Source organism: Netta rufina, assembly GCF_964035555.1.
Source record: "Netta rufina genome assembly, chromosome: 21".
Taxonomy (NCBI): Eukaryota; Metazoa; Chordata; class Aves; order Anseriformes; family Anatidae; genus Netta; species Netta rufina.
The window spans coordinates 6,787,161-6,798,646 of record NC_140145.1 but is presented as its reverse complement, the minus strand read 5'-3'; the positions used below and the strand labels follow the sequence as shown (position 1 = coordinate 6,798,646).

The 11,486-nt window shown below is 65.6% G+C and overlaps 2 protein-coding genes across 2 annotated transcripts; both read left to right on the top strand.

Annotated features, from left to right (window-relative positions):
* Positions 1-42: 42 nt before the first annotated feature.
* RILP (Rab interacting lysosomal protein) lies at positions 43-4,992 on the top strand. The gene is made up of 8 exons (XM_084299564.1): positions 43-329; positions 677-800; positions 1,129-1,250; positions 1,435-1,626; positions 1,754-1,917; positions 2,033-2,155; positions 3,892-3,975; positions 4,283-4,992. The coding sequence occupies exons 1-8, from the start codon at positions 84-86 to the stop codon at positions 4,434-4,436; spliced, it is 1,209 nt and encodes a 402-aa protein (XP_084155690.1). The 5' UTR covers positions 43-83; the 3' UTR covers positions 4,437-4,992.
* Positions 4,993-5,760: 768 nt separating this feature from the next.
* Positions 5,761-11,059, top strand: SCARF1 (scavenger receptor class F member 1). The gene is made up of 11 exons (XM_084299529.1): positions 5,761-5,912; positions 6,640-6,701; positions 6,928-7,029; positions 7,121-7,646; positions 7,817-8,035; positions 8,130-8,258; positions 8,334-8,437; positions 8,558-8,666; positions 8,737-8,861; positions 8,966-9,103; positions 9,360-11,059. Exons 1-11 carry the CDS (start codon positions 5,803-5,805, stop codon positions 10,328-10,330), a joined length of 2,595 nt encoding a protein of 864 aa, XP_084155655.1. The 5' UTR covers positions 5,761-5,802; the 3' UTR covers positions 10,331-11,059.
* The last annotated feature ends 427 nt before the right edge of the window (positions 11,060-11,486 follow it).

Below are 11,486 nucleotides of genomic sequence, written 5' to 3'. Positions count from 1 at the left end.
GGACGGGGCGGGACGGGGCGGAGCGAGCGCGGGGCCCCGCGTCCGGTGCTGCTGGCGGCGGTGACGGGTGACGGTGGTGGCCGATGGCGGAGCCTCCGCGGGGCGCCGAGCCCCTGTGGCGGACGCCTCCGGGCCGCTTGGCCCCGCCGCACGTCTACCGCATGGCCAGCGCCTTGGGCGCCGAGCTGCGCCGCCTCTCGGGCCGTTTCGGGCCCGACGCCGTGGCCGGGTTGGTGCCGCCAGTTGTGCGGCTGCTGGAGTTGCTGGAGGCGCTGGTGGCCCCGGTGACACCGGCGGGTTCCGAGGGTGAGGGGCGGCAGGACGCGGAGGTGAGCGTTGATGGGATCCCCCGGGGGGGAAGCGGTGGCCTGTCCCCCCCCCTGTCCCCTTCCTGGTGGCACCCGGCCAGGGGCCCTTTGGCCCTCTGGGGAGGTGCTGACCCCTCTGCTATGTCCCCGAGGGCAGGTGGCTGCCTGGCCTGGCCCTTCTTCCTCCGTGGGTCCCCTCCGTGGTGGCCGTTGTCCTTGCAGGAATCCCCTGGGGGACGCTGCAGTCCCCTCGGAGTCGGCTCACACCCACCCGGCTGTGTCCTGTCCCCCAGCCCCTTGGGGTGGCTCAGCCTGAGCTGTCCCCAGCCCCTTGGGGTGGCCCTGACCCCACTGTCCCTGTCCCCCAGGACCTGGAGCAGAGGCTGTGGGAGGCCGAGCGCCGGGAGCGCGCCCTGCGCGGCCGCCTGGCCCACCTGGAGGAGCAGAACCAGCAGCTCCTCGGGCAGCTCGCCGAGAGCCAGTCCCAGGAAGGTGGGTGTCCCTGCGGGCTCGGGGTGGCCCTGCCACCACCGGCTGTCCCTGTGGGTGCCCCTGTCCTACAAGAGAGTGAGAGTGGTGGCTGGTGTGAGCCACAGGACCCCTCAATCCCCTGATTTTATGCATGGGTGGAGGGTTTGGGACAGAAAATATTCCTTGCGTGGGCTGGGAGGAGCTCGTGCCAGGGAGGTGGAGGCGCCCGCAGGCTCTGGGATCCCAGGGGGTGCCAGGAGGGTGGTGGGGACAGATGCAGGGTGCCGGCACGAGGCTGTCCCCGGGTCCTGGGAGCTGCTCACGGCCGTTCCCCTGCGTCTGGGCGCAGACAGCACGGCGCGGAAGGAACGAGAGGTGATGCTGCGGCTGAAGGAGGTGGTGGACAAGCAGCGGGACGAGATCCGTGCCCAAGCCCACGAGATCGTCTGCAAGAGCCGAGACACGGAGGCGGTGAGCGTGGGGGAGCTGGAGGACGTGAAGGGCCTCGGGACCTGCTTTCCTGTCCCCTCCCCGGGGCCAGTGTCACGAGCCTGCCGGGGCAGATGCCTTTCCCACGCCGTGCAGGCGCTGGTGGCCCTGGTGGCGGCCAAGCGGTGTTGTTGTGGCTCACTTGGGGCTGCCGTGGGCTTTCCAGCTCCAGGAGCAGCTGCAGCGCTTCATGTCCATGAACGAGGACCTGCGGCACAAGGTGGCCGTGGTGCAGGCGCAGCTCAAGAGCGCGCTGGAGAAGAAGTCGGACCTGGAGGCCGTCGTGGTGCAAACCCAGAGGGAGATGAACAGGAGGAGCAGGGCTGCTGCCGAGGCGCCGCAGCCAAAGCCCAGCACGGTGAGCTGGCACCCGCGGGGGACTCGGAGTGGCCGAGGAGGGGTTGTCATTTGTCACGCCTGGCAGTGGGAGGTGAGAGCAGGGCTTTAGGGTCTGCGTCCCCCTGCTCACCCTCTCCGTCCCCCAGGAAGGAGCGCCGCTGCCTGACGAGGAGCCCCAGCCCCGGGATGCGAGCAGGAGCCCCGCTCACTGCTGCTTCTCCAAGGAAGAGCTGCAGCAGATCCTGCAGGAGCGGAACGAGCTCAAGACCAACCTGTTCCTGGTGCAGGAGGAGCTGGCCTATTACCAGCGGTGAGCCCTTCCCTGGTGGCACAGGGAATCGAGCCGGGTGCCTCCTGTCCCCGTAGCACCCCTTGGCTGCTCCGGGCAGGATTTCTTCGGTTAACTATCGACTTCTCTTCTCCAGGGAGCTGCTGAACGAAGACAGAGTTCCCAGCTTCTTCCTGAATGCAATGAAGTCGACAATCAAAAGACAGAAAAGAAAAATCCGAGCCAAAATGCTGGGGACAGCGGAGGAGTCGGCGAGCAGGTGAGTCCGGCTGGTCCGAGGACGGGGAGATCTCCGGAGCGGGGTGGATGCCGGCCGGCTCAGTGCCTCCCTGCGCTGTGACACCTTGCGAGGGAACTCCCCAGGGCTCCCTGCTTCGCCCCTGCCTGCTTCCAGAGATCAAAGGTTTATTGTCTGTGCTTGATGTCTTGCTCTCGTTCAGCCCTGGGAGTGCTGCAGGGGCTGGGCTGTTCGCCGCTCGCATGTCCCTGTCACCCGTCACACGCCTGCTCCCTGGCCGAGTGCCACTCGTCCCTGCATGGACGGTGGCGGTGCTGGGACCTCCGGGCTGGTCCCTGCGCTGCGTGCTTGGAGGCCACCCAGCAGAGAGCCCTTGAAGATGACGGTAGAGATGTTCCCTGGAGGCTCTGCCAGATGTTTGTGGGCAGTGCTGGCTCCAGCAGACTCCTCGCCACGGGGAGGGGAAGGACCCTCCGAGCGCTGCTCCTGCTCAAGGCAGGGGGCTAAGCCTGAGCTGAAGCTGCTCTGTGGCATCGGGGGGACGCATGGGGACGTATCTCACTGGCTTTCGGGGCTTCAATAAAGGTCTGAAGGGGGCTGAGCTCTTCTGTGCTATTGAAACCTGCTGCTGCTGCTTGCGCTGGGGGCTCCTGGCGGGGGGGACCCAGGCGCAGGGGGGTTTGTACAACCTGGAGCAGCCTGAGAGCGCTCCGGGGCTGGAGTCTGAGGCTCCCAGCGCGGCTCCTTCCCAGCTCTGACAGCCTCCTCGGGCAGGAGGAGGTGGTTGGTGCTGCTTGGAGCTCCAGGGGGCTGGGTAGGGCAGGGATGGGATGCTCACGGTGCTCCTGGCTGGGACCTTGCCGAGCCAGGCCGCTCAGGGTAGGGATGGGTCCTCCCCACCTACCCGAAACCTTTTTACGTGCAACCTGCAGTGCCCTCGGAGAGGCAAAACGGGATTTTCAGGAGCGCAGGGGTTCCCCCAGCTCCGCACAGCTCGTTTTTCCTCCTGCTAAAAATGCTGCTCACTTGTGCGGCTCCCCCAGGTGCACGCTTTGCTCACACCCTGCCAGCCCCAGACAGCCACCACCATGCGAGTTCCTGCCCTGTAGCACTCTCCTGGGGCTCACCCGTTGTCCTGCAGGTCCTGCCTGATCCCCATTGTGTCCCCAAGGTCCATCTGGCGCAGACCCCGTGTGGTCTGGGGGCTCTGCAGGGCTGGGGACATCCCCCCAGCACCCAGCCGAGGCAGCAGCAGTGGCTGCAGGTCCCTTGAGCGCCGTGCCAGGTTTTGTTGCCTACAAACTCGTGCGTGGGCTGCGGCTCTGCAGCCCTGGCAATGTGGGACCAGCGTCTGCTGACCAAGCACCGAGGGTTTGGAGCTGATATCTGAGAGCTTTGGGGGCTGAGGGCACGGTGCTGGGGCTGCGCTCGCCATGAAATGCGGCTGGCTGTGGGCTGTGAGCATTGCTGTGGCCGTGGGTGCCAAGGGCTTGGAGAGCAAACACGGGATGGAGCGGGTTGGGAGCAAGAGGAAAAGATGGGTGTGGGTCCTTCCCACCAGGCAGCGATGGAGACCTGAAATAAGAGGCAGAAAATGCCAGGAGGGCTCTCACTGGGCTGCTCCTGGGGCACAGCCAGGGCAGAGGAAGGGGTGGCTGCCTGTTATACGTGGTGCTGGGGCACAGAGGGGTGCCTTGGGGACTCTGGTGCTTGCTGTTTGTCTCAGCCAGGTTTTTGTCCCTTCCTTTGTGCTGCAGCGAGGAAGATGAGGGCTCCTGGCTCCCGGCTCGCAGCGCAGACTGTGTGGATGGCCAGCCTCCCGAATCCAAAATCAGGAGCTTGTAAGTTCACTCCTGTCTCAGGTTCTGGTGGGGACGGGTGGCTCTGCTGGCAGGGAGCATTTTTTGGGCTGAGCCGTGGACCCAACACCAGCCGAGCTCGGTGCCTGCCCTGGGGTGCTGCCGCAGAGCGGGGCTGCTCGGTTCTGGGGGATTTGTCTTTCCCTGGGCAGACACAAACCCTGCTGCCTTTTGGGGGCTGCCACACGCTCAGGGTGCTCGCAGCCGGGCATGCAGAAGGCCGGCTGGGATCCAGCTGCTTCCCTGGGAAGCTCTTCTCCCCCACACCCCTTATCTGCTCTCTCTGCAGCTTCGGGCTGTGGTATCAGGGCAGCAGCAACGACCCCCCCGCACCCAGCTGCTCCGGAGCCTGGGAAGTCATCGAGTCACCCGAAACGCAGCCGGAGACGGTGGGAGAGGACGGGCGGGCGGGCAGCCCCCACAGCGCATCGCCGCCCCTCTGACCCCGCTGGAGCCGGCACCCCCAGGAGCTGCGTGGGCACAGAGCAGTGGGGTGGGGGCAGCCGGGGGGGCTCAGCACCCATGGGTGCTGCTCCCTGCTTCTCCCTGCTTGCAGCTCCACGGGTGTCCGCACCCGGTCCGTGGGCACCACCCAGGGGCCCGTCACCCCCATTTTCCTTTCCCCCAACCTTTCCAACCCTGCCTCCCCTTATCCCTGCAATGTGAAGAAGGAGGAAGAGCACCCGGGCTGCCTGGGTGCTGTCCTGCGGGTGCCCACACCGGGCTGAGCACCCTGCACTGCTGAGGGCTGGGTGTCCGGGCGCTCAGGAGCCGTGGGGCTGCGGCGCAGCGAGCGCCCCTCGTGCACCTTTCTGAGGTGGGGTGAATCCGTTCTGCACCGGGACTTGTTCCTGCTGCTGGCAACTGGAAAATTTGGGCGATCCCTGTGCTTGTGGGGGGCACGGGGGCCCTACAGGCAAGGTACTTCCTCAACCTAGAACTGGAAACAGAAATAAACGGGGCGCCCGTTCCTCCGACGAGGCACCCGCCACAACCTTTGCTCTGTCTTTGCTTTTGGGATTTTGGGAGCTGTTCCCCGGTGAATCTGCAGCTTTTTGTGTGCTGGTGCAAAGGGCTGCAGCCTGCTGCACGGTGCCAGAGCCCCTGCGGGGGGCTGGCTTGGGGACAGTGGCAGCGAGGCGTGCTCCAGCACACCCCAAATGGCCAGCGGGTGACCTGCGATGGGAATTGGGGCTGCTCAGGCACAGAGGAGTTAAATCCTGCGTGCTGGGGGGAGCACCACGCTTCCAGCCTGGATTCCACCCCCCTGGCCGGCAAGGCTTGGGTAGGAAAAAGGTGTTTCCTGTGCATCTGCTGACACAAAGCTCCTGGGGAGGCGGGCGGTGGGACAGTGGCCAGCGGTGGCCGCGGGCACTGGCCCCCGGCTGGTTCAAAGGGCAGCGTGGGGCCCGCCGTGTGCCCGGGGGGGACGTGGGGACCCCAGAGGGGGACAGCAGGAGGAGAGGGGGCAGATGGATGCCTCAGGTGGGGTGGGGGACATGGCCTGAAGCAGCTTTGGGGGGTGATGGAGCAGGTGAAGGGGAGATGCTGGGTGGGTGCCCTTCCCCGCAGGGGGTGCTGAGTCCCTGACCGCCCGTTTTTTTGGCAGTGAAAGCCAAAAATAGCCCCCCCCGGGGGCATTCCCAGCTCCTTCCTTCCCTGCGCACCCCCTGACGTGGGATCGGGGCACCTCCTCCCGCGTTTCCTCAGGAAGAAACCCAAGGCTGGCGGGAGGAAGAGGCCGAGCCGCGGGAGAGGGACGGGACAGGACGGACAGAAGGACGGACGGACGGACACAGCCCTGGCACGATGGCGAGCGCCCGGCCACGGTTGTGCCTGTGCCTGTGGCTGTGGCTGTGGGTGCAGGGCTCTGCCCAGGAGCTCGACCCCGATGGCAGGAACGTCTGCAAGGCGGACAGGTGGGTGCCACCACCACCCCGGGACCCTTGGGTGGCAGCAGGGTGGGATCCTCGGTCCGGCCTTCCATGGATGGGGAGCTGCAGCCCGGTGCTGCGTGGGCATGGGGAATAGGATGGTGCTGGGGGGCTCCAGGCCCTCAAATCCCTTCTCCATGGGGTTATTTCTCACGTACCAAGAGAGTATGGGGGCAATGGCGGGGTTTTGGGAGCACTGGAAATATTTCTAACGCTCACCGGGCCAGAAACATCATGGCAGCAAATCCTAAATAGCACTGGGAGCTGATATCCCTGCCCGTTTGCTGCTATTTTGCCTTGTCCATTGGTCTCTCTATCAACACCGTGCTTTGTTGCCTTTTTTTGGGGTCACCAGCACACCTCTGAGCCTCTCCCAAGGTGTCAGGGCCCTGGTTTTGGGCTCCGTAGCTGTGGTGTTGGCAGCGCCGGGCGCGCCTGTCCCGGCACCAGCCCCGCAGCCCACGCTGGCTGCAGCGTCTTAAATTTCCTTCTATTTTCCCAACTTCCTTCCGGAGCAAAGCCCCCGGGGCCTCGCGGCTTCCCCGTGTGCGAGACCAAGCCCCAGGGAGGGGGGTAACACCCCGCTTTAGCTTCATGTTAGCCAAAGAGCCCTGAAGCTGAACACAGACGTACCCAGCCCCGGTCCCCACCTTGGTCCCCATCTCATTGTCCCCCCTCGGTCCCCATCTGATGCCCCCTCTCTGTCCCGCAGCCCCCCCGCGGGCCTGGCATGCTGCCCCGGCTGGAAGCAGGAAGGGCGGGAGTGCACGGCTGGTAAGCCTTGGATGGATGACACCCAAAATCCTCGTCCCCACGCTCGGCTGGGAGTTTCCTCCACACCATCGGCCCCGCAGCCCTGTGGGGAGCCCCCGGCTGCCCACCGAGCGGGGTGCTGATGGTGGAGAGGGGGGTGCCAGCCCCACTGGGGGTGCGGGAGGTGGTGGGGACCACGCGTGGTGCCACCCTGGTGGGGTTGGCACACCCTGATGTGCCCCGACAGCGCTGTGCGAAGGCGAGGACGCCTGCGGGCCGGACGAGGTGTGCGTGAGACCGGGGCTTTGCCGCTGCAAACCCGGCTTCTTCGGCGCAGACTGCAGCTCCCGTGAGTGCTCCCCACCTCCACCAGCCTTCCCCAGGAATCACTGTGATTCCTCACCCTTCCTTCTGCCTCCCCTATCTCCTTCCCCCCGCAGGCTGCCCAGCGCAGTACTGGGGCCCCGACTGCAAGCAGCGGTGCCCGTGCCACCCCGGCGGGACGTGCGAGGCGGCGAGCGGGCGCTGCACCTGCCACCCCGATCGCTGGGGCGAGCGGTGCCAATTCCCTTGCCAGTGCGGGCCCCACGGCCGCTGCGAGCCCCTGACCGGTGCCTGCCGCTGCGAGCCGGGCTGGTGGTCGCCCAGCTGCAAGAAGCAGTGCCAGTGCAGCGCCGCCAGCTCGCACTGCGACCCCCTGACCGGCCACTGCCGCTGCCTGCCGGGCTGGTGGGGCAGGAGGTGCAGCTTCAAGTGCTCCTGCAACCTCTCGCCCTGCACCCAGGAGACGGGCAAGTGTGAGTGCAAGGCCGGGTTTTGGGGGCCGGCGTGCCAGCGGCGCTGCGACTGCTTGCACGGCTCCTGCAACCCCCTCAGCGGGCACTGCAGCTGCGTCCCCGGGTACCAGGGCAGGAGCTGCCGGGAGCCCTGCCCGGCGGGGAAATACGGGTCGCAGTGTGTGCACAGGTGAGCTGGGGGCACTACGGGGGGGAAAATCAACGGGGTACATCCATCCCTTTGGCTGGATGGGGAGATGTGTTGGGGAGGGGGAGGTTTGGGCAGCCCTGGTTGGATGCAGCATTTTTTGGGGGGGACGGGGAGGATGCCGAAGCCTCGCCACCCCCGTGTCCGTGCAGCTGCGGGAACTGCAAGCGCAGCCAGCCCTGCTCGCCCGTGGATGGCTTCTGCCTGGCGTGCCAGCCCGGCTGGAACGGGACCCTGTGCAAGGAGCGCTGCGCCCCCGGCTTCCACGGCGAGGGCTGCCTCCAGCCGTGCCCCCGCTGCCGGAATGGGGACGCCTGCGATGCGGAGACCGGGTCGTGCCTGCACTGTGAGCCCGGCTGGATGGGACCCAGGTATCCCCCCCGCTGCCTCCCGGGGTGCAGGATGTGGCTGTGGGTCCTGGTGGGGGTCCCAGCACCCTGACGCCTCCTCGCTTTGTCTCGGCAGCTGCAACAGCTCCTGCCCCGCGGGCACCTTCGGGGACGGATGCCAGCTCCTCTGCCCCGAGTGCGTTTGGGGGAGCTGCGACCCCGTGTCAGGTGCCTGCCTCTGCCAGGCCGGCTACTGGGGACCCAGGTAACGTGGGGAGTGGGGCAAGGCTGGGACCCCCCATCCCCGGGGGCATTTCCCCTCCTTTCTTTTCTCTTCCAGCTGCAACGACACCTGCCCGGAGGGGTATTTTGGCGTGAACTGTTCCTCCCCGTGCCAGTGCTCCCGAGGGCCCTGCCACCCCGTGTGGGGTGACTGCGCGCTGAGTAAGAGCAGCCTCACTTTTCCTCCTCCACCCAAACGAGGGGCGTCCACAGCGTCCTCCCCAGGGGACGGGGATGTCATGGTGCAGCCGTGGACACCCTAATCCCGTTTTCCCCATGCAGGTCTGGACCCCGGGGCTCTGGCCGCCGCCATCCTCGTCCCTCTCCTCCTGCTGCTGCTCTGCGTTGTCTGCTGCTGCTGCAGCGCCGGCCCTGCAGATGCTAGAGACAGGTGGGTGTGAGGGGCCTCTTAGTGCCAAACCCCATCCTTTTGGTGCCTTCATACCCCTGTTCCTGCACAGGGCGGCCGTGCCGGATGACGACGTGGTGGCCAGGATGAAGCACCACGTGCAGGGGGTGCTGGCGAACCTCAGCGCTATGCTGCCCTGCTTCTCCCTGGGCGGCTACAAACTTCCCAAAGTCACGGGTGAGGAAAGCGGGGTTGCCGATGGCCCTTTTGTGGGGGAATCCCACAGGGCGGGTGATGCTCTGCGCCCCCGGACCTCAGCTTGTTGTTTTCTCCCCCCCCAGTTTCCCACCACGACGCAGAAATCCCCTTCAACCCCAGCTTCATCGAGTCGCCCTCGGCCGCCTGGGTTTCGGACAGCTCCTTCTCCTCCTTTGACACTGACAACGAGGGACCCGAGTACTCCGTCCCTCCCAGAGAAGGTGACCCACGAAGCTGCACCTCCCCGCCCCGCAGCCTTTCCGTGCTGCCCCAACCCCGTCCCACCCTTTTAGAGTCCTTGGGCTCCCCGAGGATGCTGGGCGCAGCCTGACATTTATTTTTATTCCCTCACTTCCCTCTCCCCAAGGCCGTGCTTGGTCTCGTGCACTGGGACGTGCCCGGCGTGGGCACAGCCCTATTACAGCCGCGTCCCTGGGCTCACCCCCGAGCCCTGACGCTCGCCCCCTTTCCCCTCAGGTGTCCCGCTGCTGGGGGGGGCCGAGCTGCAGGACGGGGCCTCCCCCCCGGGCGAGGTGCTCCCGGACCCGGCCGCCTTCAGCTCCGAGGACGTCTCGCAGCCCTTCGCCATCCCCCGCACCTCCAGCATCGCCAAGGCCAAGCGGCCTTCTGTCTCCTTCGCCGAGGGGACGAAATTTGGGGCGGTGGAGACCCCCAGCCCCGGGCGGAAGCCCAAGACCCCGTGGGGGGCGGCCAAGCTGTCCCCCACATCAGGGGAAGCAGGGGATGAGTCCCCTGCCGAGCAGCCAGCCAGCGATGGCTACGAGAGCCCCGATCCCCTCGCCAAGGGGGATGAAAGCCACCGGCCATCGCCCCGGGCCACCCCAGGGGGCCGCCGGCGGGTGGTCTCCGGCACCAGGCACGTGGCCCAGAGGGTGGAAGCCCTGGAAGCGGCTGCCAAAAGCAGCAGCTGGGACACGAAGGGGAAGGAGCCCAATGTCACCACCATCTACATGATGGTGGGGACGGCCGGGCAGGACCCCAAAACCGAGGGAGGTGGCGAGGGACCGGTCCAGGCCGTGCTGAAGCGGCTGGGGAGCCTGCAGAAAGGCAAGTGGGCTGCCAAGGAGGAGCCCAAGGTGCGGAGGAGCATCGAGGCCATCCAAAAACCTCCCCGCCGGGCCCTGGCGCAGCGCAGGGACTCGGCAAATGGCTGCAAGCAGAGGGAGAGCGTCCCGGGGGCTGCAGGTGAGCAGCGCCCCGGCAAACAGCAGCACCTCCCCGGGAAGAGACAGTCCTTCCCGCTGGCATCGACCTCGCTGAAAAGCGCTGGGGCTCAGGATGGGGTTGGCGATGCCACGGAGAGGGGCAAAAGCCTGGAGGTGACCCTAAGGCTGGAAACAAAGGGCCAGGCTGCCCCCGAGGAAGAGCCCAAATACGAGACCGTGAGCAGCAGTGAGGATATGCCGGCTGCCCCCGCGGCCACCTGAGCCCCCGGCTCCGTCCCCCTCCGTGGCTGGGGGCAGCGGGGACCTGTGGGACCCCGCTGGGTCAGTCCCAGCCTGGGGGAGCCAAGGTCTCCCCTGAGCAGGGGGCTGGACACACGGAGCCTTCCCGTTATCCCCATTCCCTTCCCACTACGCCGGACCCCGCCGGTGAGACGGACGATGCTGAGAGCTGCAGCCCCAGTGGTTTGCAGTGCTTTGGGGCTGTTTTCTGCCCCCTGCATCCCACAGGCCCCATTTTGTGGTCACTGGGGGAGCGGGATGCCCCTTGGTGGCTCTCCCTGTAAAGGTGCTTCTCGCTGGAGGGGATTATTTTACGGAGCTCTGCTGGGCGAGACAATGGGCTGCCACGGGCGGCTTCTGCGAAAATTAATTTTAGCTGCTTATCTTGAAGGATATCTGGGTCTGCGGGGGGTTATCTGTGCAGCTCTGGCTGCGTGGGTTTCTGTGTTAGAGGCACGGCACGTGAAACGGGATGGGGCACGGCACCAGCTGGGTGCACGGCCCCAGAGCACCACAAGATGCCACAGTCATCCACGCTGCGCCCCTCCACGAGCAAAGCGGGGCTGTGAACATCACCCTGTGCACCAGGAGCTACGCCGGCCCCAATAAGGACAGAAAATGGGTGGAAAATGGCATTTCTGTGGGAGCCCTGTGACTGTCAGCAGGCACGCCGGGTGCTCGAGGAGCCGGAGGATTCGCAGCATGAGCTGGGTTTAGGTGTATCTAGGTGGTAGCAGTTCTCTGTGTATTTTTCTGTTATTTCGAGGGGTGTGAAAGCCTCTGACTGGAAATTAAATGTTACCAAAGGAGCTTGGTTTCCCAGCTGTTCTCCAGATTGAAGATACAGCCAGAAATACTCTCTGAAGTAGGAGAGCTGTTGCTACCTTTAGGTTTTTATTTATTTATTTATTTATTTATTTATTTATTTATTTTCAATTTTCTGGTTCTGTTGAGGTAATTCTGTGCTCTCAGGAACCAATCTCAGCCCGGGGGGGTGATGGAGAGAGCAGGGCCGAGGGGACATGGGATGGGCTGGGGACACACACGTCGCAGGTTGAGTCTCTGCAGGTGAGCCCTGCTCTGGTGCTGCCCATTTGGGGTTCGGGACGTTTTGCTTTTTCTCCTTTTGCTTTTCACG

Bases quoted from the DNA above. Each gene is read 5' to 3' on its own strand.
- RILP (XM_084299564.1), top strand. From the start codon at position 84: ATGGCGGAGCCTCCGCGGGGCGCCGAGCCCCTGTGGCGGACGCCTCCG. The intron at 1,251-1,434 runs GTGAGCGTGGGG...TGGGCTTTCCAG, and splicing joins AGAGCCGAGACACGGAGGCG to CTCCAGGAGCAGCTGCAGCG. The intron at 1,918-2,032 runs GTGAGCCCTTCC...TCTCTTCTCCAG, and splicing joins GAGCTGGCCTATTACCAGCG to GGAGCTGCTGAACGAAGACA.
- SCARF1 (XM_084299529.1), top strand. From the start codon at position 5,803: ATGGCGAGCGCCCGGCCACGGTTGTGCCTGTGCCTGTGGCTGTGGCTG. The intron at 7,647-7,816 runs GTGAGCTGGGGG...GTGTCCGTGCAG, and splicing joins GGGTCGCAGTGTGTGCACAG to CTGCGGGAACTGCAAGCGCA. The intron at 9,104-9,359 runs GTGACCCACGAA...CTTTCCCCTCAG, and splicing joins CTCCGTCCCTCCCAGAGAAG to GTGTCCCGCTGCTGGGGGGG.